The sequence below is a fragment of the Salvelinus alpinus genome, chromosome 17, assembly GCF_045679555.1.
Source record: "Salvelinus alpinus chromosome 17, SLU_Salpinus.1, whole genome shotgun sequence".
Lineage (NCBI taxonomy): Eukaryota > Metazoa > Chordata > Actinopteri > Salmoniformes > Salmonidae > Salvelinus > Salvelinus alpinus.
In genome coordinates, this window is record NC_092102.1 from 29470975 (window position 1) to 29496524 (window position 25550).

Sequence of the window (25550 nt, forward strand, 5' to 3'; positions counted from 1 at the left end):
AAATACATTAATAATAATGCCTCTAGGGGATGCGCCTCACAGTTTGGGAACCACACTGTCTTGGAAACATTAAGGATGGGAAGGAGATGGTGTGGTTGTTGACATTGACACGTGTGATGATGAAGTCCATGTTGTATGGGTGTTGTTACAGGGCTTTGAGCAATTCTGTGTGTTTTCAGTTATCCCTCTGCAAGGTTAAGTTAACGGTAGTGTGTTCATTCAATTGTTTTTTTATTTGCACTGTACGACAGAACAAAGACAAAATAACTGTGTAGGCTACATTTTATGCCAAAGCAGTGTTCAAATAAGAAGTGTGTGTTGCAGGTGGCCTGTGTGTGTGAGGATGCCTAGGTAATGCCTCCGGGGGACAGAGGGACACCATGTCTGACAAGGGGATCTCAGGGAGAGACATGGAGCCCCACCTTCTCAACAGTGAAGAAGAGGAGGATGAGCTGGAAGAAGAGAAGGTGGAGGAGGATGAGAACAATGGAGATGATGAAGAAGACTTCCCTGGTAGGTGGGAACTGAAATAAGACAGACACACACAGAGATATTAATGTTGTCTAAAGAAATGCTATGACTAGAGCTGATATGACAGTTTCATGGTATTATGTCCGGCATGGACAGGGTTAACTAAGATGCTTATACAACAGGTTTTGATGGGAGGAAAATTATCTGTAATTGAGGAGTTGCAGGTAAACATGAGTGATATTGAACTGATTTTGACAAGTTGTTTTAATACAGTCAAGGGGTATGTTATTTACCTCTCCCAGCCTCAGCGTTGCTTGCTCGCTGGGTTGTGGTGACATTCACACAGCCGTTTTTGGGTATGTTACACAAGCGCGTTATGAAAGACTGCCCTCTACCCCTCCCATTCTCTTAGTCTGTGCAGCTATGCCTCGTTCAGCCCCACAGCACAGCGCTACTGCATCCTTGCGGCACGCATGCGCACAGCTACATTGTTAGGCATCAGTTAGATTTTGTCGTGGGAATGAATAATAGTTTGATCCTGAATCTGTGTTTTCTGTTCATTTTGTCATGTTTTCTAATAGATATATTTGGTTCACAGTCAGGAAAATGGATTGCCCTTGACATGTAGGCTAGCTACTGTACTTTGACTCTACTCAGTGTCAGACCTTACGCACTCGCTCACACTCCTACCTACTTTTTCTCACACACACACGCCGACACGCATGCCGACATACACACGTCACATACACGAAGACATATACAGTTGAAGTTGGACTTTTACAAACACCTTAGCCAAATAAGTTTAAACTCAGTTTTTCACAATTCCCTACATTTAATCCTAGTAAAAAGTCCCTATTTTAGGTCAGTTAGGATCACCACTTTTATTTTAAGGTGAAATGTCAGAATAATAGTATGATTTATCTCAGCTTTTATTTCTTTCATCACGTTCCCAGTGGGTCAGAAGTTTACATACACTCAATTAGTATTTGGTAGCATTGCTTTTAAATTGTTTAACTTGTGTCAAACATTTCAGGTAGCCTTCCACAAGCTTCCCACAATAAGTTGGGTGAATTTTGGCCATATCCTGACATAGCTGGTGTAACTGAGTCAGGTTTGTAGAGCTCCTTGCGCCCACACGCTTTTTCAGTTCTGCCCACAAATTTTGATTGAGGTCAGGGCTTTGTGATGGCCACTCCAATACCTTGACTTTGTTGTCCTTAAGCCATTTTGCCACAACTTTGGAAGTATGCTTGGGGTCATTGTCCATTTGGAAGACCCATTTGCGACCAAGCTTTAACTTCCTGACTGATGTCTTGAGATGTTGCTTCAATATATCCACATAATTTTCCTACCTCGTGATGCTATCTATTTTGTGAAGTGCACCAGTCCCTCCTGCAGCAAAGCACCCCCACAACATGATGCTGCCACCCCCGTGCTTCACGGTTGGGACGGTGTTCTTCGGCTTGCAAGCCTCCCCTTTTTTCCTCCAAACATAACAATGGTCATTATGGCCAAACAGTTCTATTTTTGTTTCATCAGACCAGAGGACATTTCTCCAAAAAGTACGATTGTTGTCCCCATGTGCAGTTGCAAACCGTAGTCTGGCTTTTTTATGGCGGTTTTGGAGCAGTGGCTTCTTCCTTGCTGATCGGCCTTTCAGTTTGTCGATATAGGACTCGTTTTACTGTGGATATAGATACTTTTGTTGTTCTTTGCTGTTGTTCTGGGATTGATTTGCACTTTTCGCACCGAATTACGTTCATCTCTAGGAGACAGAACTCGTCTGCTTCCTGAGCGGTATGATGGCTGCGTGGTCCCAAGGTGTTTATACTTGCTTACTATTGTTTGTACAGATGAAAGTTGTACCTTCAGGCGTTTGGAAATTGCTCCCAAGGATGAACCAAACTTGTGGAGGTCTACAATTCTTTTTCTGAGGACTTGGCTGATTTTGAATTTTTTTCCCCCCATGATGTCAAGCAGAGGCACTGAGTTTGAAGATAGGCCTTGAAATGCATCCACAGGTACACTTCCAATTGACTCAAATGACGTCAATTGGCCTCAATTGGCCTATCAGAAGCTTCTAAAGACATGACATTTTCTGGAATTTTCCAAGCTGTTTAAAGGCACAGTCAACTTAGTGTATGTAAACTTCTGACCCACTGGAATTGTGATACAGTGAATTATAAGTGAAATAATCTGTCTGTAAACAATTGTTGGAAAAATTACTTGTGTCATGCACAAAGTAGATGTCCTAACCGACTTGCCAGAACTATAGTTTGTTAACAAGAAATTTGTGGAGTGGTTGAAAAACGGGTTTTAATGACTCCAACCTAAATGTATGTAAACTTCCGACTTCAACTGTGTGTATGTATGCATTTTAGATGTCGACCGATTTTTATGATTTTTCAACACCGATACCAATTTTATTGGAGGGCCAAAAAAAAATCTAATATAAAAATTCTGCCCCCTAGCTTCAAGAGGTTAACAGATGTTTTTATTGATTAGCATTCAGGATAATGTGTATCCAAGTCTTTACTGTGTTGTCAGCAAATTTCATATCTGCTTTCACTGGACATCTTCATAGGTTTTGAAAACTATCAGAAATAAACAGCACAATACGGAAGTGTCAATTATCAATTAGCAACGGCTACAGTAGGAGGAGAAGGTGGCACTCTCAGAACGTTCAGACAGAAACCGCGGTGGCACTCTCAGAACGTTCAGACAGAAACCGTGTTGGCCGAACTTATATATTTCACTACTGGTCAAAAGTTTTAGAACGCCTACTCATTCAAGGGTTTTTCTTTATTTTTACTATTTTCTACATTGTGGAATAACACATATGGAATCATGTTGTAACCAAAAAAGTGTTAAACAAATCAAAATATATTTTATATTTGAGATTCTTCAAATAGCTACCATTTGCCTTGACAGCTTTGCACACTCTTGGCATTCTCTCTACCAGCTTCATGAGGTAATCACCTGGAATACATTTCAATTAACAGGTGTGCCTTGTTAATTTGTGGAATTTCTTTCCTTAATGCGTTTGAGCCAATCAGTTGTGTTGTGACAAGGTGTAGGGGTGGTATATTGAAGATAGCCCTATTTGGTAAAATACCAAGTCCATATTACGGAAAGAACAGCTCAAATAAGTAAAGAGAAACGACAGTCCATTACTTTAATACATGAAGGGCAGTCAATACGGAAAATTTCAAGAACTTTGAACGTTTCTTCAGTGCAGTCGCAAAAACCATCAAACACTATGATGAAACTGGCTCTCATGAGGACAGCCACAGGAATTAAAGACCCAGAGTTACCTCTACTGCAGAGGATAAGTTCATTAGAGTTACCAGCCTCAGAAATTGCAGCCCAAATAAATGTACAGAGCTCAAGTAACAGACACATCTCAACATCAACTTCTCAGAGGAGACTGCGTGAATCAGGCCTTCATGGTCAAATTGCTGCAAATAAACCACTACTAAAGGACGCCAATAATAAGAAGAGACTTGCTTGGGCCAAGAAACACGAGCAATGGACATTAGACCAGTGGAAATGTGTCCTTTGGTCTAGAGTCCAAATTGGAAATTTTTGGTTCCATCCGCCATGTCTTTGTGAGACATGGTGTGAGTGAACGGATGATCTCCACATGTGTATTTCCCACCGTGAAGCATGGAGGAGGAGGTGTGATGGTGCTTTGCTGGTGACACTATTTTATTTAGAATTCAAGGCACACTTAATCAGCATTTCTACCACAGCATTCTGCAGCGATACACCATCGCATCTGGTTTGCGCTTAGTGGGACTGTCATTAGTTTTTCAACAGGACAATGACCCAACACACCTCCTGGCTGTGTAAGGTCTATTTTACCAAGAAGGAGAGTGATGGAGTGCTGCATCAGATGACCTGGCTACCACAATCATCCTACCTCAACCAATTGAGATGGTTTTGGATGAGTTGTACCGCGGAGTTAAGGAAAAGCAGCCAACAAGTGCCCAGCATATATGGGAACTTCTTCAAGACTGTTGGAAAAGCATTCCAGGTGAAGCTGGTTGAGAGAATCGCAAGAGTGTGCAAAGCTGTCATCAAGGCAAATGTTTGCTATTTGAAGGATCTCCAATATATAAAATATATTTTGATTTGTTTAACAATTTCTGTTGGTTACTAAATGTTTACATATGTGTTATTTCATAGTTTAGAACCTTTTTAATCTGGATAAAAAATCATAAGACTAGAGGGCGGAGGTATGAATGCCCAATCGTTGCCAAATTTGCTTTCTTTAAAGATGGTTAAAAGCCTGGATTAAAGACTTGCTGGCACGAAAATGGGCATGAATAATCAGTTCCTGAAGGAAATTTCAGAACGGCACAAAGTTCGGTATCTAGGATAGGGTGCAGAGTTTTCACTTAGGGAAAAATAGCGTGCGCAATTTCAACTTCGTGCTACTCATCCCCAGAATATAAGATATGCATATAATTAGTAGATTTGGATAGAAAACACTCTGAAGTTTCTAAAACAGTTTGAATCATATCTGTAAGTATAACAGAACTTATATAGCAGTCAAAACCCTGAGGACTAACTTTTTTATTGTTCAGTTCCTCTATGTTCAATGGATTGTGTTGGGCAAACCAGAATTCTAATCAGTAAATGCGCAGTTTCTACTGCTTCCACTGGATGTCGCCATTGTATGGAAAATGGTTAAGGTTTTTTCATAGTGAGGTGAAAAAGATATTAACCCGGAAGTGGAGTGACGTCGTTTGTTTATGTTTGAGATTTGGGCAAGAAATGAAATGTTCCGTGAGTTTGTTGATATCCTGTATTGAAAACAGATTGACCTGTCTTCAATTTGATCGATTATTAACGTTTACAAATACCTTAAGCTGTATTACAAAAGTACTTTGAAATGTTTTGGCAAAGTTTAGAGGTAATTTTTTGTTAGATATTGTGTCGTGATTTTGCTCAAATTGAACGCTGTTTTTCCTGGTACAACGGCGCCAAATAAATGGACAATTTGGATATATATGGACGGAATTAATCGAACTAAAGGACCACTTGTGATGTTTATGGGACATATTGGAGTGCCAACAAAAGAATCTCATAAAAGGTAATGCGTTTTTTATATTTTATTTCTGCGTTTTGAGTAGCGCCTGCATGGTTGAAATATGCTTCTCTCTCTTTGTTTACTATGGTGTATCCTCAGATAATAGCATCGTTTGCTTTCGCCGAAAAGCCTTTTTGAAATCTGACATGTTGGCTGGATTCACAACGAGTGTAGCTTTAATTTGATATCTTATATGTGTGATTTAATCAAGTTTAATTTTATATAATTTTTTTGAATTTGGCGCTCTACATTTTGACATGGCTGTTGGGACGCAAGCGTCCCATCTATCCCAGAGAGGTTTTAAAGGAAAATAGATTGAAAGTGAAATGCGTAGCTCTCAAAGTCGATAAACAGTATATTAATAACCAATTGTTCAGAGACCCAAAGACTACTCCTTGGCTATTCAAAAATTAAAGTTCTCATAGAGGAGGCAAATAAGGAAATGCACAATACTAGCCATGGTAGGGATTGTAATAATACAAGAAAATGGATAGAAAAGCAGTCTTGAAATATAACTAATTGGAACACAAAAGTACTAATTCAACATGTTGGAGATAAAAACACAGCAGACAGAAGGCGTGGATGTATTGTGATGGAAGGTGTGGTGTGTGTTTTTTGGTGTTTGGGAAAGTGTGGCATTAATTGAGTGAGAAAGGAAATGGTTGCTTGTCCCAGAGCCAATGTATGTCTGTGAGCAGGGGTTGTGTGGGCTTTTCATTTTGTGCAGATGATGGATATACATTTTATAATGATTTATATCAATCAATAAAATGTATTTAAATGTATTTTATATGTATTTTTATCTTATTTATTTATTGTCCTATCATGGTGGAACTGCATTTTAAAATAAATTATACATCACATGTTTTATTGTCCAGTCATGGGGAACTACAGTTTTTAAAATAAATTAGACATTTTTATTTATTTATGGGCCTACCTTGATGGAACGGTCCACAACCCTAAACCTTAGACACCCACCTAAACGACCCAGATAAAACAGATAGGGACTTCTCTTTAGTATGGGCCTGCTTAGGGTTGCAAAGTGTCGGAGATTTTCCATGGGAAGTTAAGCCGGGGAATTTTAGGCATTTTACTTAAATTCATCAAAAAAGTTAGCTTATAACAGTGAACCTTTTTTTTGTGGGATACACATAAGGCAATTCTAGGTCTTGTGGAATATTTTGGTTAAACTATCCCCAATTCAATAGAATTACAACCCTCTGCATGTACAGTGCATTCTTCCATCACATGTGCAGTGCACACTTCCATCACATGTACAGTCTCAAGATCTTGCACACTAATGAGATGCTATTGAGCCCAGGCTACTACACTGTCTGAGCCAAGGACTACATGCTTTCTGGTAAGTTTTGATTACAATACTGAGTGAGGTGAATATATTTTATGACATACATCATTTTTTTGTTAACTAATAAATAGCAGCCTGCAGCAAAGTGTGTTTAAATCATTTCTAACTTGTTAACAATTTCTGCTAGTTAGCTTTTACTACCATGTGGGTTTTAGCTTGATTGAGCCTGTTAACTGAGGAGTGTTAATTAACCTGTTTCCATACATGTTTCATTTTAAAACATTTATCTTACAAGGGAGTTGTTTAATTTAACTGCTTAACTATTTATCTGTACAAAGAATTGTATTTTTTAGTTTTTTACTCCTTTTTTTCTAATCTTTACAGGAAAATGCCACGGGCACTATCTGATGTGTGGAGACATTTCACTGCAGCTAATGTAGAAGGAAAAACTGTGTACATTTGCAAATACTGTGCCAAATCATATGTGAAGAATGCAACAAAGATGCGGCATCATCTGGCCAAGTGCATAAAGTTCCCTCAGCGCTCACAACAAGCAACCTCCTTCTACTTCTATTTTAGGGGAAAATGATGAATCAGACACCTTATCGATAGCAACAGCTCATGGTCCTCCTGGAAACATACGTTTTTTTTTACTCAATGTAGGAACGTAGTCAGAGATGCTGATGAATGTTTTGCTCGAGCTGTGTATGCAACTGGTTCACCTCTGCTCACAGGCAATGTGTATTGGAAGAGATTTTTGAATGTTCTTCGCCCAGCATGCACCCCCCTCCAACATGCTTTATCTACAAATTTGCTGGATGTGGAGTTCAACAGAGTTCAATTGAAGGTCAAGCAAATCATAGAGAAAGCAGACTGTATTGCAATCATCTCTGATGGGTGGTCGAATGTTAGTGGGCAATCAATAATTAACAACATCTCCACCCCTCAACTAGTATTCTACAAGAGCACAGACACAAGGGACAGCAGACACACCGGTCTCTACATTGCAGATGAGCTGAAGGCAGTCATCAATGACCTTTGACCACAGAAGGTATTTGCACTGGTGACAGACAATGCTGCGAACATGAAGGCTGCTTGGTCTAACGTGAAGGAGTCCTACCCTCACATTACACCCATTGGCTGTGCTGCTCATGCATTGAATCTACTCCTCAAGGACATCATGAGCCAAGGAAATGGTTAGGTATGTGAAGGGTCAAATTATAGCAGCAATCTACCTCACCAAGCAAAGTGAGAAGAATAAGAGCACCACATTGAAGCTGCCTAGCAACACCCATTGGGGTGGTGTTGTGATCATGTTTGACAGTCTCCTGGAGGGGAAGGAGTCTCCAAGAAATGGCCATATCACAGTCTGGTGATATGGACAGCCCCATCAAAAGGATCCTCCTGGATTATGTATTTTGGTAGACAGTGGTAAGCAGCTTGAAACCTATAGCAGTAGCCATTGCACGGATTGAGGGAGACAATGCCATCCTGTCTGATGTAAGAAAATAAATTCGTACTGCCCTGCCCACTTCACTGTTGCTCCAAGCAGAGGAAACTGCAGTTCTGAAATGCAACAAAAAGCATGAAGACATCTGCCTGAAGCCCATACACGCCGCAGTGTACATGTTGGACCCCAAGTATGCTGGCAAGAGCATCCTGTCTGGTGCAGAGAATCAACAAGGCCTATGGTGTCATCACTACCATGTCTCGCCACCTTGGCCTGGATGAGGGCAAGGTTCTTGGCAGTCTGGCGAAGTACACTTCGAAGCAAGGGCTTTGGGATGGAGATGCAATATGGCAGTCGTGCCAACATATCTCATCAGCCACCTGGTGGAAGGGACTGAGGATCTGAGGCTCTTTCCCCTGTTGCCTCCATCATCCTCCAAATCCCACCAACATCAGCCGCCTCAGAGCGCAACTGGTCCTTGTTTGGGAACACACACACCAAAGCACACAAAAGGCTGACCAATACAAGGGTTGAAAAATTGGTGGCCATCCGGGCAAATTTGAGGCTTTTCAGCCTGACAACGAGCCATATTCAACAAGGTTGGAAAGTGACAGTGAAGATGAGGCCTCAGAGTCTGATGATCAGGAGGTGGACATTGAGGAGGTCCATGGAGAAGACATGGAAGCCTGAGAGGAAGACCACCAAAGCTTTAGTTTCTAGACTATCATTTTACAGATATATGTTGAAAATGTTTTTGGGAGATGCGATGGATCATTGGATCATTCAATATCCCCTTTCTTTTGTTATTCAGTGAAGTCATCCCATGTGACGAGTCAACTCATTTCATTTAAGTTCAATTCGTAAGTAAATTGTGTTTTTTTTTCTATTGGAAGGATTTAATCATTTGCAATTGTCTACTTGTGTTAAGGTAAAAGGTTTATGTTTCTGTCTCCATATGATATGGTAAATATATCCAATGCAAATATCTACATTTTAAATGGTATAAATATTTAATTAGCATATATTTCCATTAATTCCCATATATTCCTGTTAATTGCCACGGAAAGTTTCCACCTCTGAATATTCCCCAAAATGTGCAACCCTAGGCCTGCTGTAAGCTGCCTTTATGCAGCCAAAATGTGGTCAGAGACCTTCTAGAGCAGCACCGCCCCCTCAAGATTCTGAGCCTGCCTGGCAGGGTTGGCCCTGAAAAGCCAGAGCCCCCTGATGGGAGAGCATAATATACAAGGACATTCTCAAAGCTGCTAATGAGAACCTTGATGACCTTGTACCTAGCCGGTGGGGATTCCAGTGGGGTGCCCCCACCCAGGCAGTGGCAGTGCTGGCAACACTAGCTGCAGTAACCCATGGGGCGGGGGGTCACACTCGGACATTGAAAGGGGGCATATTATTGTGGCCCTGGTGGCACAAAATCATCAAAGGTCTGACTGCAACTACATATGTATTCGTAAATCAAGACCCTTTTTGAGTTGTGCTCTGGGATGATGCAACTGTTGAGAATCTGAGTCTATGGTTGTTGTGGGGGAAAGGGGTTGAGAGTGTGAGTGTTTGTGTGTATGTATCCCACAACTGTTGGGAGGGAGTAAAAGATGTTAGGGACAATATAGGATGAATCACTAATTGTTTGTTAAAATAATAATTGCTTGCTATAATGTAATTGGGGTATTGGCAATACTGGTAAGAGGTAACAATCCTTTGCGTAAACTGCCTACATTACTAGAAATATGAATAGCTAATTATGTAAATTAAGATAGAGGATATTATTTTATTTGGGAGGGCGGGGTGAAATACAGTGAGGGAAAAAAGTATTTGATCCCCTGCTGATTTTGTACGTTTGCCCACTGACAAAGAAATGATCAGTCTATAATTTTAATGGTAGGTTTATTTGAACAGTGAGAGACAGAATATCAACAAAAAAATCCAGAAAAACGCATGTCAAAAATGTTATGAATTGATTTGCATTTTAATGAGGGAAATAAGTATTTGACCCCTCTGCAAAACATGACTTAGTACTTGGTGGCAAAACCCTTGTTGGCAATCACAGAGGTCAGACGTTTCTTGTAGTTGGCCACCAGGTTTGCACACATCTCAGGAGGGATTTTGTCCCACTCCTCTTTGCAGATCTTCTTCAAGTCATTAAGGTTTCGAGGCTGACGTTTGGCAACTCGAACCTTCAGCTCCCTCCACAGATTTTCTATGGGATTAAGGTCTGGAGACTGGCTAGGCCACTCCAGGACCTTAATGTGCTTCTTCTTGAGCCACTCCTTTGTTGCCTTGGCCGTGTGTTTTGGGTCATTGTCATGCTGGAATACCCATCCACGACCCATTTTCAATACCCTGGCTGAGGGAAGGAGGTTTTCACCCAAGATTTGATTTGATGCCAAGATTTGATGCGGTGAAGTTGTCCTGTCCCTTTAGCAGAAAAACACCCCCAAAGCATAATGTTTCCACCTCCATGTTTGACGGTGGGGATGGTTTCTTGGGGTCATAGGCAGCATTCCTCCTCCTCCAAACACGGCAAGTTGGGTTGATGCCAAAGAACTCCATTTTGGTCTCATCTGACCACAACACGTTCACCCAGTTGTCCTCTGAATCATTCAGATGTTCATTGGCAAACTTCAGACGGGCATGTATATGTGCTTTCTTGAGCAGGGGGACCTTGCGGGCGCTGCAGGATTTCAGTCCTTCACGGCATAGTGTGTTACCAATTGTTTTCTTGATGACTATGGTCCCAGCTGCCTTGAGATCATTGACAAGATCCTCCTGTGTAGTTCTGGGCTGATTCCTCACCGTTCTCATGATCATTGCAACTCCACGAGGTGAGATCTTGCATGGAGCCCCAGGCTGAGGGAGATTGACAGTTCTTTTGTGTTTCTTCCATTTGCGAATAATCACAGAAACTGTTGTCACCTTCTCACCAAGCTGCTTGGCGATGGTCTTGTAGCCCATTCCAGCCTTGTGTAGGTCTACAATCTTGTCCCTGACATCCTTGGAGAGCTCTTTGGTCTTGGCCATGGTGGAGAGTTTGGAATCTGATTGATTGATTGCTTCTGTGGACAGGTATCTTTTATACAGGTAAGAAACTGAGATTAGGAGCACTCCCTTTAAGAGTGTGCTCCTAATCTCCGTTCGTTACCTGTATGAAAGACACCTGGGAGCCAGAAATCTTTTTGATTGAGAAGGGGTCAAATACTTATTTCCCTCATTAAAATGCAAATCAATTTATAACATTTTTGACATGCATTTTTCTGGATATTTTTGTTGTTATTCTGTCTCTCACTGTTCAAATAAACCTACCATTAAAATTATAGACTGATAATTTCTTTGTCAGTGGGCAAACGTACAAAATCAGCAGGGGATCAAATACTTTTTTCCCTCACTGTATATTTCTCCCATGGGCAAAGAAATTCAAAAGGGGTGATATTAATTAACAGTGATTTTGATCCAAATGTGCAAATTGTCCAAACAGATCCTCAAGGTAGATGGATGATTTTAAATATGTTATTGGAGCATAAACAGATATGGCTTAACCTACAGTATACGGTCCAAATAATGATGATCCAAGCTTCTTTGAAAATAAACTCAGCAAAAACAGAAACGTCCTCTCACTGTCAACTGCGTTTATTTTCAGCAAACTTAACATGTGTAAATATGTGTATGAACATAACAACTGAGACATAAACTAAATTAACTGAACAAGTTCCACAGACATGTGACTAACATACATGGAATAATGTGTCCCTGGACAAGGGGGTGGGGGTCAAATCAAAAGAAACAGTCAGTATCTGGTGTGGCCACCAGCTGCATTAAGTACTGCAGTGCATCTCCTCCTCATGGACTGCACCAGATTAGACAGTTATTGCTGTGAGATGTTACCCCACTCTTCCACCAAGGCAACTGCAAGTTCCTGGACATTTATGGAGGGAATGGCCCTAGCCCTCACCCTCCAATCCAACAGGTCCCAGACATGCTCAATGGGATTGAGATCCTGGGCTCTTCGCTGGCCATGGCAGAACACTGACATAACGATGGTCATTATGGCCAAACAGTTCTATTTTTGTTTCATCAGACCAAAGGACATTTCTCCAAAAAGTACGATCTTTGTCCCCATGTGCAGTTGCAAACCGTAGTCTGGCTTTTTTATAGCGGTTTTGGAGCAGTGGCTTCTTCCTTGCTGAGCGGCCTTTCAGGTTGTATATAGGACTCGTTTTATGGTGGATATAGATACTTTTGTACCTGTTTCCTCCAGCATCTTCACAAGGTCCTTTGCTGTTGTTCTGGGATTGATTTGCACTTTTCGCACCAAAGTACGTTCATCTCTAGGAGACAGAATGCGTCTCCTTCTTGAGCGGTATGACGGCTGCATGGTCCCATGGTGTTTATACTTGTGTACTATTGTTTGTACAGATAAACGTGATACCTTCAGGCGTTTGGAAATTGCTCCCAAGGATGAACCAGACTTGTGGAGGTCTACAGTTTTGTTTTCTGAGATCTTGGCTGATTTCTTTTGATTTGCCCATGATGTCAAGCAAAGAGGCACTGAGTTTGAAGGTAAGCCTTGAAATACATCCACAGGTACACCTCCCAATTGACTCAAATTATGTCAATTAGCCTATCAGAAGCTTATAAAGCCATGACATCATGTTCTGTAATTTTCCACACTTGTTTAAAGGCACAGTCAACTTAGTGTATGTAAACTTCTGACCCACTGGAATTGTGATACAGTGAAATAATCTGTCTGTAAACAATTGTTAGAAAAATGACTTGTGTCATTCACATAGTAGATGTTCTAACCGACTTGCCAAAACGATAGTTTGTTAACAAGAAATTTGTGGAGTGGTTTAAAAAAGAGTTTTAATGACGCCAAACTAAGTGTATGTAAACTTCCGACTTCAACTGTATATACATGAACAAAAATATAACCACTAACGTGAAGTGATGGTTTCATGAGCTGAAATCCCAGAAATGTTCCATACACACAAAGCTTTATTCCCTCAAATCTTGTGCACAAACTTGTTTACATCCCTGTTAGTGAGCATTTAAGCCTTTTGTCAAGATAATCCATCTACCTTAAAACTTCTTCTTAATAGGGGGCGCTGTTTTCACTTTGGAAAAAATCGTGCCCAAATTAAACGGCCTCGTACTCTGTTCTAGATCATAAATTATTCATATTATTATTACTATTGGATAGAAAACACTCTGAAGTTTCTAAAACTGTTTGAATTATATCTGTGAGTAAAACAGAACTCATTTGGCAGCAAACTTCCATACAGGAAGTGAAAATTCTGAAAATGAGGCTCTGTGTCAGGGCCTGCCTATTCAACTGGCTTTTATTTATGGATCTGTATGCACTTCATACGCCTTCCACTAGATGTCAACAGGCAGTAGAAGGTTGAATGGGGTGTCTTGCTTGATGTGAGGCCGAATAAGAGCTTTTGGAGTGACAGGTCTGCTCTTTTGTCAGTTTTCATCTGCGCGCCGGGGAACCTCACATTGTCTTCTGAAAAGCGTTCGGTATACACGACGAATTGCTCCGGCTCTGATTTTATTGGAAACATATGAGAAGAACATCATAAAGTAGGATTTTCAACCGAGTTTGACCAGTTTATTGGGAATTTTGGAATTTTTCGTTCCAGGCGCCAAGAGTTGATGGGCATGTTCGCGCCACAATGCTAGCCAAAGTTGCTAATTCGACAAAAGAAATGGACATTCTAAAACCAAACAACGATTTATTCTGGACTTAGGACTCCTTGCACAACATTCTGATGGAAGATCAACAAAAGTAAGAGAATATTTATGATGTTATTTCGTATTTTTGTGTAATATGTTGGCTCCAACACGGCGGAGAATAGGTGAGCGCTGTCTCACAATAAGGCATGCTGTTTGTTGTAGTAAAGTTTATTTTATTTTTTTATTTTTTTATCTTACACAGCGGTTGCATTAAGAACCAGTGTATCTTTCATTTGCCATACAACAAGTATTTTTATGTAAAGTTTATGATGAGTTCTTTGGTTAGATTAGGTGACTGTCCAAAATATCTCCGGAGATTTTGGTGAATTGTTGCTACGTATTCACAATGTATAACCACGATTTGCAGCTCTAAATATGCACATTTTCGAACAAAACATAAATGTATTGTATAACATGATGTTATAAGACTGTCATCTGATGAAGTTGTCCAAAGGTTAGTGATTAATTGTATCTCTATTGCTGGTTTTTGCGAAAGCTATGTTGGCGGTGAATAAATGGCTGTGTGTGTTTGGCTATTGTGGTAAGCTAATATAATTCTATATTGTGTTTTCGCTGTAAAACACTTAAAAAATTGGAAATATTGGCTGGATTCACAAGATGTTTATCTTTCATTTGCTGTACACCTTGTATTTTTCATAAATGTTTTATGATGAGTATTTATGTATTTCACATTGCTCCCTGTAATTATTCTGGCTGCTTTGGTGCTATTTGTGATGGTGGCTGCAATGTAAAACTACGATTTATACCTCAAATATGCACATTTTTGAACAAAACATAAATGTATTGTATAACATGATGTTATAAGACTGTCATCTGATGAAGTTGTTCAAGGTTAGGGATTAATTTTATCTCTATTTCTGGGTTTTGTGAAAGCTACCTATGCGGTGGAAACATGGTGAAAACATGGCGTTGTGTGTTTGGCTATTGTGGTTAGCTAATATAAATACATATTGTGTTTTCGCTGTAAAACATTTTAAAAATCGGAAACGATGGCTGGATTCACAAGATGTTTATCTTTCATTTGCTGTATTGGACTTGTGATTTCATGAAATTATATTATATGATATCCCTGTCCCGTTAGGCTATGCTAATCAGCTTTTTTGATGAGGATGCTCCCGGATCCGGGATGGGTAGCACTGAAAGGTTAAAGGTGTGGCATATCAAGATGATGATTAAACAGCTTGATCATTACACAGGTGCACCTTTTGCTGGACAATGAAAGGCCACTCTAAAATGTGCAGTTCTGTCACACAACACAATGCCACAGAAGTCTCAAGTTTTGAGGGAGCGTTTAATTGTCATGATGACTGCAGGAATGTCCACCAGAGCTGTTGCCAGAGAATTCAATGTTATTTTCTCTACCATAACCACCTCCAACGTTGTTTGAGAATTTGGCAGTACATCCAACCAGCCTCAACCGCAGATCACGTGTATGGCGTCGTGTGAGCGATTGGTTTGCTGATGTCAACGTTGTGAACAGAGTCCCCCATGGTGGCGGTGGGGTTATGGTATGGGCAGACATAAGCTATGGACAATGAACACAATTGCATTTTATTGATGGCAATTTGAATGCACAGAGATACCGTGATGAGATCCTGAGGCCCATTGTTGTGCCATTTGTCTGCCTCCATCACCTCATGTTTCAGCATGATAATGCACAGCCCCATGTCTCAAGGATCTGTACACAATTCCTGGAAGCTGAAAATGTCCCAGTTCTTCCATGGCCTGCATACTCACCAGACATCTCACCCATTGAGCATGTTTGGGATGCTCTGGATCAACTTGTACGGCAGCATGTTCCAGTTCCTGCCAATATCCACTGCAAACGATCAAAACAGAGCAGCGAGTTGAAGACGTTTTTATTGATTAGCATTAGTTTCCACCAATATCCAGTAACTTCACACAGCCATTGAAGAGGAGTGGAACAGCGTGGGACAACATTCCACAGGCCACAATCAACAGCCTGATCAAGATGTTTGTGTTTTTAATGTAATATGTAATTGTTGTACTGTATGTGTGTTTATAGTTTTGTTTAATGTTGTGTTAGTGTATGTAAGTTGTTTTGTCTGAAACATTCCCCCTGTTGCTATTGGACCAGGTCTCTCTTGGAAAAGAGATATTATCTCAATGAGAAAAAAAACGGTATAAATAAAGGTAAAATGGAAAGAAAAAGAAAACTATGCAAAGGAGATGCATGAGCCAAATGGTGGTCACACCAGATATTGACTGGTTTCTCCACTCATCTACTTTCTTTTATTTTAGGTATCTGTGACCAACGGATGCTTATCTGTATTGCCACTCAATTGAAATCTATAGATTAGGGTCTTATTTATTTAAATTGTCTGATTTCCTTTTATGAACTGTCCTCAGTAAAATCTTTGAAATTGTTGCATGTTGCTTTTATATTTTTGTTCAGTATAATAATAACAAAGTGCATTGACTTCTTTCAAATTGGTTTTTATTAAGAAGCAAATCCATGTAAACAAGTGTGCAAAGAATTGTGATCTCCCCTTTTTTTCATAGGCGTAAGACAACAGTAACATACATTTAAACAAATGGATGCATCAAACAATACAAAAAATTAATTAAAAGGGAAAGAAAAGGAAAAACCAGTAATGGAGTGTAATACGATAGTGACATTTCTTAGATTGATAACCTATGTGTTAATGTGACAATCCTCTCCAATCTGACATTTCTTAGATTGTGTACTAGACTAATATTTAGAGGTAATAACTTGAATAATAGTAAAGAAATGCTACTGATAATAACAGTGTAATGGTAATAGGGAAGTATCCGCCAATTCCCCAGAACGATGTGTACATCGTGTACATTGGTCTGGCCAATTACTGTAACCTCAAATTTCAAGACCGTCACAGCCATGCCATCCTTAGTACACCACAACCAAGCAGTCCAACATGTGCTGTTGATACAGAATCTATCTGAGTCAACTTGTCTGCCAGAGGCCATGGAAGATGGAGCACCACACACACAGGAAGCTTAATGCATAAGAACATTTGTGTTTGTCGTCATTGGGGCAGCAACAGCCTGTATGTTGCCATGTGACTCATGTATGCTGGCCAATTTAACTGTTCTTTCTCTTATGTGACTTAAATGGACATATTCATCTGGGCTCTGAAGTTTCTTTGGTGCTCGTTCTCTCGCCCTCCCTCTTTCCTCTCGGATAATGGTCACACAGACTGTCACCTATGCCACCTGCTCTGCGCTGTTTCTGTCGCCATAACAACTGGAGCCTGGACGCTCGCTCTCTCCCCCTTTCTCTAAGTCGTGAGCGTACTTATATTCTCTTCCTCTCCCTGTCTTTTTTCTCCTCTACCAATCCTTTTGCTGCGATACCTTACCAACGCTCCCACAGGAAGTTCAGTTCCCACTTATCTTCTCTTTCTTTTCTTCCTCCCATCCCCCTCTCCCTCTGGTTCCCTTGTGCTGGTGTGAGAGCTCAGTCGTGTAGCAGCAGCCCTATATGAGGTGCTATGTTTGTGCCCTCCACCTTCCCTCTGTGCTGTGGCCCTCCACCTTCCCTCTGTGCTGTGGCCCTCCACCTTCCCTCTGTGCTGTGGCCCTCCACCTTCCCTCTGTGCTGTGGCCCTCCACCTTCCCTCTGTGCTGTGGCCCTCTACCTTCCCTCTGTGCTGTGGACCTCCACCTTCCCTCTGTGCTGTGGCCCTCCATCTTCCCTCTGTGCTGTGGACCTCCACCTTCCCTCTGTGCTGTGGACCTCCACCTTCCCTCTGTGCTGTGGTTCTCCACCTTCCCTCTGTGCTGTGGCCCTCCACCTTCCCTCTGTGCTGTGGCCCTCCACCTTCCCTCTGTGCTGTGGCCCTCCACCTTCCCTCTGTGCTGTGGACCTCTACCTTCCCTCTGTGCTGTGGACCTCCACCTTCCCTCTGTGCTGTGGCCCTCCACCTTCCCTCTGTGCTGTGGCCCTCCACCTTCACTCTGTGCTGTGGACCTCCACCTTCCCTCTGTGCTGTGGACCTCCACCTTCCCTCTGTGCTGTGGACCTCCACCTTCCCTCTGTGCTGTGGATCTCCACCTTCCCTCTGTGCTGTGGACCTCCACCTTCCCTCTGTGCTGTGGACCTCCACCTTCCCTCTGTGCTGTGGCCCTCCACCTTCCCTCTGTGCTGTGGACCTCCACCTTCCCTCTGTGCTGTGGCCCTCCACCTTCCCTCTGTGCTGTGGCCCTCCACCTTCCCTCTGTGCTGTGGCCCTCCACCTTCCCTCTGTGCTGTGGACCTCCACCTTCCCTCTGTGCTGTGGCCCTCCACCTTCCTTCTGTGCTGTGGCCCTCCACCTTCCCTCTGTGCTGTGGACCTCCACCTTCCCTCTGTGCTGTGGCCCTCCACCTTCCCGCTGTGCTGTGGCCCTCCACCTTCCCTCTGTGCTGTGGCCCTCCACCTTCCCTCTGTGCTGTGGCCCTCCACCTTCCCTCTGTGCTGTGGCCCTCCACCTTCCCTCTGTGCTGTGGACCTCCACCTTCCCTCTGTGCTGTGGACCTCCACCTTCCCTCTGTGCTGTGGACCTCCACCTTCCCTCTGTGCTGTGGACCTCCACCTTCCCTCTGTGCTGTGGACCTCCACCTTCCCTCTGTGCTGTGGACCTCCACCTTCCCTCTGTGCTGTGGACCTCCACCTTCCCTCTGTGCTGTGGACCTCCACCTTCCCTCTGTGCTGTGGACCTCCACCTTCCCTCTGTGCTGTGGACCTCCACCTTCCCTCTGTGCTGTGGCCCTCCACCTTCCCTCTGTGCTGTGGACCTCCACCTTCCCTCTGTGCTGTGGACCTCCACCTTCCCTCTGTGCTGTGGACCTCCACCTTCCCTCTGTGCTGTGGACCTCCACCTTCCCTCTGTGCTGTGGCCCTCCACCTTCCCTCTGTGCTGTGGACCTCCACCTTCCCTCTGTGCTGTGGACCTCCACCTTCCCTCTGTGCTGTGGCCCTCCACCTTCCCTCTGTGCTGTGGCCCTCCACCTTCCCTCTGTGCTGTGGCCCTCCACCTTCCCTCTGTGCTGTGGCCCTCCACCTTCCCTCTGTGCTGTGGCCCTCCACCTTCCCTCTGTGCTGTGGCCCTCCACCTTCCCTCTGTGCTGTGGCCCTCCACCTTCCCTCTGTGCTGTGGACCTCCACCTTCCCGCTGTGCTGTGGCCCTCCACCTTCCCTCTGTGCTGTGGCCCTCCACCTTCCCTCTGTGCTGTGGCCCTCCACCTTCCCTCTGTGCTGTGGACCTCCACCTTCCCTCTGTGCTGTGGACCTCCACCTTCCCTCTGTGCTGTGGACCTCCACCTTCCCTCTGTGCTGTGGACCTTCCACCTTCCCTCTGTGCTGTGGACCTTCCACCTTCCCTCTGTGCTGTGGACCTTCCACCTTCCCTCTGTGCTGTGGACCTTCCACCTTCCCTCTGTGCTGTGGACCTCCACCTTCCCTCTGTGCTGTGGACCTCCACCTTCCCTCTGTGCTGTGGACCTCCACCTTCCCTCTGTGCTGTGGACCTCCACCTTCCCTCTGTGCTGTGGACCTCCACCTTCCCTCTGTGCTGTGGACCTCCACCTTCCCTCTGTGCTGTGGACCTCCACCTTCCCTCTGTGCTGTGGACCTCCACCTTCCCTCTGTGCTGTGGCCCTCCACCTTCCCTCTGTGTGTAGTTCAAAACAACACTAGCAGCCAGATGGAGGCAGTGGGAAAAGTATAGGTAGGGTAGCAGCCGAGGTTAGACGGACAGAGAGAGGTCGTGCCATAAGCAAAGCATAGAGTGACTGACTGTGTGAAGTGGAGGGACAGACTGACATGCTGCAGGCAGGGAGAGACACAGTCAGGGATAGAGGCAGACAGGGAGACATGCAAGGTGGCAGGCAGGGTGGCAGTCCTGCATGCAGAGGAGGAAGGCAGGCAGGGAGAGAGGCAGACTGCAGGGGGACTGTATGGGGCGGGGGGACAGACAGACATGCTGAAGGCAGAGAGAGGGGCCGACAGGGTGGCATGCAGGGGGAGAGGCAGAGGGGAGGAAGGCGGGCAGGGAGAAAGGCAGACAGGCAGGGGGACTGTATGGGGCTCCCCACCCCCTGGTTCCTGTGAAGCGGCTCCCCACCCCCTGGTTCCTGTGAAGCGGCTCCCCACCCCCTGGTTCCTGTGAAGCGGCTCCCCACCCCCTGGTTCCTGTGAAGCGGCTCCCCACCCCCTGGTTCCTGTGAAGCGGCTCCCCACCCCCTGGTTCCTGTGAAGCGGCTCCCCACCCCCTGGTTCCTGTGAAGCGGCTCCCCACCCCCTGGTTCCTGTGAAGCGGCTCCCCACCCCCTGGTTCCTGTGAAGCGGCTCCCCACCCCCTGGTTCCTGTGAAGCGGCTCCTCACCCCCTGGTTCCTGTGATGCGGCTCCCCACCCCCTGGTTCCTGTGAAGCGGCTCCCCACCCCCTGGTTCCTGTGAAGCGGCTCCCCACCCCCTGGTTCCTGTGATGCGGCTCCCCACCCCCTGGTTCCTGTGAAGCGGCTCCCCACCCCCTGGTTCCTGTGAAGCGGCTCCCCACCCCCTGGTTCCTGTGATGCGGCTCCCCACCCCCTGGTTCCTGTGAAGCGGCTCCCCACCCCCTGGTTCCTGTGATGCGGCTCCCCACCCCCTGGTTCCTGTGATGCGGCTCCCCACCCCCTGGTTCCTGTGAAGCGGCTCCCCACCCCCTGGTTCCTGTGAAGCGGCTCCCCACCCCCTGGTTCCTGTGAAGCGGCTCCCCACCCCCTAGTTCCTGTGATGCGGCTCCCCACCCCCTGGTTCCTGTGAAGCGGCTCCCCACCCCCTGGTTCCTGTGAAGCGGCTCCCCACCCCCTGGTTCCTGTGATGCGGCTCCCCACCCCCTGGTTCCTGTGAAGCGGCTCCCCACCCCCTGGTTCCTGTGAAGCGGCTCCCCACCCCCTGGTTCCTGTGATGCGGCTCCCCACCCCCTGGTTCCTGTGAAGCGGCTCCCCACCCCCTGGTTCCTGTGAAGCGGCTCCCCACCCCCTGGTTCCTGTGATGCGGCTCCCCACCCCCTGGTTCCTGTGAAGCGGCTCCCCACCCCCTGGTTCCTGTGAAGCGGCTCCCCACCCCCTGGTTCCTGTGATGCGGCTCCCCACCCCCTGGTTCCTGTGAAGCGGCTCCCCACCCCCTGGTTCCTGTGATGCGGCTCCCCACCCCCTGGTTCCTGTGATGCGGCTCCCCACCCCCTGGTTCCTGTGAAGCGGCTCCCCACCCCCTGGTTCCTGTGAAGCGGCTCCCCACCCCCTGGTTCCTGTGAAGCGGCTCCCCACCCCCTGGTTCCTGTGAAGCGGCTCCCCACCCCCTGGTTCCTGTGATGCGGCTCCCCACCCCCTGGTTCCTGTGAAGCGGCTCCCCACCCCCTGGTTCCTGTGAAGCGGCTCCCCACCCCCTGGTTCCTGTGATGCGGCTCCCCACCCCCTGGTTCCTGTGAAGCGGCTCCCCACCCCCTGGTTCCTGTGAAGCGGCTCCCCACCCCCTGGTTCCTGTGATGCGGCTCCCCACCCCCTGGTTCCTGTGATGCGGCTCCCCACCCCCTGGTTCCTGTGAAGCGGCTCCCCACCCCCTGGTTCCTGTGAAGCGGCTCCCCACCCCCTGGTTCCTGTGAAGCGGCTCCCCACCCCCTGGTTCCTGTGAAGCGGCTCCCCACCCCCTGGTTCCTGTGAAGCGGCTCCCCACCCCCTGGTTCCTGTGATGCGGCTCCCCACCCCCTGGTTCCTGTGAAGCGGCTCCCCACCCCCTGGTTCCTGTGAAGCGGCTCCCCACCCCCTGGTTCCTGTGATGCGGCTCCCCACCCCCTGGTTCCTGTGAAGCGGCTCCCCACCCCCTGGTTCCTGTGAAGCGGCTCCCCACCCCCTGGTTCCTGTGATGCGGCTCCCCACCCCCTGGTTCCTGTGAAGCGGCTCCCCACCCCCTGGTTCCTGTGAAGCGGCTCCCCACCCCCTGGTTCCTGTGAAGCGGCTCCCCACCCCCTGGTTCCTGTGATGCGGCTCCCCACCCCCTGGTTCCTGTGCATATATCATGACAACATTTTGTGACGTTTTGGACTTCTGCTAGGGTTTTGTCGGCTGTTCGGGCACAGAAAAACATTTCTGGAAGCAAGCCGAAGTTCGGCGCCGAAGTTTACGCTCCTTCGTCGGTGATTGGTCGACAGTAGAGATTCTTCAATAAAGTCTTTGTTGTCATTCAACGAGAGCCGACTCATTTTCATGCACATTTTTTCATTAAGAAACCATGTTAGTTGGATGTAAAATTGCGTGACTAAAACGTCAAAATGAAAATGTCAAAATTAATGACAGATTTCATGAGTTATCTTCGATTAATTCTGACTATTTTGAGGAAGCGTATACTGGCTACGGCGTCTCAAAATTGACAAACAGTACTATTTCCGATGTTTTTTTTCTCCCTTTTTCAAGTGTAGGTCTTTTAAGGGAGTATGCGAGCACACTCGTTGGGATAGCCGAGTTCAGTTCGGTTGGCGCCTAGGCCCTAGACGAAGCATGCTGACTCCTTAAGGCTGTCACTTTTTGTATGTGTGTATCTGTGTTGGTTGGTGATAATAGCAGGGAAGTCTGTTTGTACAGCAGTAAACAAATCCAGCACATTGTTTTTCCCCTGCTTTCCCTTTGCTGTGTCACTCAACAGGAACATTCTGACATGGATTTGAATGTTTATCAGTGTCAATTACCCAGTTCATGCCCCCTTTCATTTGCTGAGACTGTTTATGTAAACAGAGAAATGTGAGCTAAGAGACTTGAGCAAAGTAAAGGCATGTCTATGGAGATGTGTGGCAAAGTTGAGCATGGGGGAAATGGCCTACTCTTTGGGATGAGAGGAGACTTCTATATTGTCAAGCTAGCAATCTTTATAGGGCTGCTTCTACCTCTTCTTTCCTCTCCCTCCCACCCTCTTGTTTCTAGCTCTTTCCTCCACAAGGGGAGGGGATTGTAAAAATGTGTTTTAGTGTGTGTGCAGCCTCCACGTGAGTGTTTGTAAAGTGATCTGGGAAAGGTGTGTGTTTGGAAAGGTCCCGGGACCTGGCTCCACCACGTTGTTTTGAGCGCCCCCACCTCTCTTACTTTTTCCTCATTCCATCTGTTCCCTCTGTCCGAATGAACTCTTACCTCCTTTACCTAAGGCAGCCTCACTGAGGAGGGGCCTGCTGACATCATGGCGACATGGGTGTCAGTTGGTGGGGCGACTCTCCCGGTGGAAGGGGTGTTTGTGACGGCCAGACAGAGCTGGGCTGCTTTCAGCCCCTCATTGTTTTATAATTGTCCCTTGTGTCTGTGGCTCTGCTTACAGAACCATGCTCTCAATACTCTGGAAGTCTGGGGCAGTGTGGCAGAGTGGAGCTGACATGGATACTCTGGCTTGGCAAGAGGACAGAGATGAGAGGATATCATTGCTTATACAGAGAGGTCATGGGTAAAAGTGTCTAAACCTGTTTTGGGGGTTTGAGTTCTACTGATGTCTTGGGTGTCTTGGCTAGGAGGAGGTGGAATCTTGAGTAAGGGGGAATCTCGCTTTAGCAGTAGCTGAATAGACGTGGAGAGAGGTTTCATACATTTTATTGTATTGTCAAGTTTTGGTCTATTATTTTTTTTTTTTCTCTTTTTCTCTTCTCCATCCTTCAAGAGTGCATATGTTTAGACGTGACATGTCCTTTATCATTTGGCCACATCATCCTCCTAACTACATGATTAAGTTCGTACTTCTTACATGATCAAGATGCAGACGATTGAAATATTTCCATTGCTTTTCTGTCTTTCGAGCGCCCCTGCCTGCAGTCTCTCCCCTGTTTTACACGGCACACATGCTGCTCCTTCTTCCCAGCCGGCATCTCTGCTCTTTCTCTCCCTCTCTTCCGTAACATAGGGTAGCGGTGTGCGTATGTAGACAGCCCCCCTGACGAGGCCCCCAGCTCCAGCATGAAAGGTTATGTAATGACTTTTTAGTAGAGTATCCTGGTTGTCAAGAGCCTGACTCGACTCATATTGCCGCTTAGGACAGGGATGAGCTAGCGTACTGCCACTCACTCATCCTGTCAATCAGTTAGTAGGGGGAAAAAACTCCTCAGATAAACCGGTAACGCCAAAGACCAAAAGTAGAACAAGAAGCCAGGTTCTGCCTTATAGCTTTTAGGCAAAGACTTTTTTCACTAGAGTTAGTGAGTTTCGGAGCAGACGGCGGTAGTCAGGCCACCTGTTCCCCCAGCCTCAGAGACGGGTAACAGAGAGAGTGAGAGAGAAGCGGCAAGCGGGGGGTAGCATCACCACCCCCCCTCCCCACGGAGATTCTAAGCATGCTGCTGCTGGAGGAGGCGGAGACCTTTGCAGGTAGGTGACCCCTGAACCCTGCTGGCACCCGGATCCTCCTTGGTGGGAGGGGAGTGTCACTGACTCTTAGGACAGCAGCAGGTGGGGGTGATGTGATGACTGAGGAGGACACTTTCAGGCTGAATCAATGATTACTGGAGAACGATGTGTGGATTAATAATTTGTTGTTAGTGAGATCTGAATGATGATGATGAAGAACCAGAGTGTTTTACATTGTAGTTCAGAACCAGGGTGTTGTTATACATTGTAGTTCAGAACCAGGGTGTTATACATTGTAGTTCAGAACCAGGGTGTTTTACATTGTAGTTCAGAACCAGGGTGTTTTACATTGTAGTTCAGAACCAGGGTGTTATACATTGTAGTGCAGAACCAGGGTGTTGTTATACATTGTAGTTCAGAACCAGGGTGGTGTTATACATTGTAGTTTAGAACCAGGGTGTTTTACATTGTAGTTCAGAACCAGGGTGGTGTTATACATTGTAGTTCAGAACCAGGGTGGTGTTATACATTGTAGTTCAGAACCAGGGTGTTGTTATACATTGTAGTTCAGAACCAGGGTGTTTTACATTGTAGTGCAGAACCAGGGTGTTGTTATACATTGTAGTTCAGAACCAGGGTGTTGTTATACATTGTAGTTCAGAACCAGGGTGTTGTTATACATTGTAGTTCAGAACCAGGGTGTTATACATTGTAGTTCAGAACCAGGGTGTTGTTATACATTGTAGTGCAGAACCAGGGTGTTATACATTGTAGTTCAGAACCAGGGTGTTTTACATTGTAGTGCAGAACCAGGGTGTTGTTATACATTGTAGTTCAGAACCAGGGTGTTGTTATACATTGTAGTGCAGAACCAGGGTGGTGTTATACATTGTAGTTCAGAACCAGGGTGGTGTTATACATTGTAGTTCAGAACCAGGGTGGTGTTATACATTGTAGTTCAGAACCAGGGTGGTGTTATACATTGTAGTTCAGAACCAGGGTGTTATACATTGTAGTTCAGAACCAGGGTGTTGTTATACATTGTAGTTCAGAACCAGGGTGTTATACATTGTAGTTCAGAACCAGGGTGTTATACATTGTAGTTCAGAACCAGGGTG

The 25550-nt window shown here is 45.4% G+C and overlaps 1 protein-coding gene across 3 annotated transcripts in view; it reads left to right on the plus strand.

Moving 5' to 3' along the window:
* LOC139542703 (helicase ARIP4-like) overlaps window positions 1-25550 on the plus strand; it is a 101628-nt gene that overhangs the window by 17636 nt on the left and 58442 nt on the right. Inside the window, exon 2 of one of the 3 annotated variants that reach the window (XM_071348468.1) lies at window positions 325-513. In XM_071348468.1, coding sequence (XP_071204569.1) covers window positions 381-513 — 133 coding nt within the window. In that variant the 5' untranslated portion in view covers window positions 325-380. Of the gene's footprint in view, window positions 1-324; window positions 514-4794; window positions 5570-24073; window positions 24454-25550 lie in introns of those variants that run through there. The other 2 variants (XM_071348470.1, XM_071348469.1) reach the window with 2 other exon arrangements.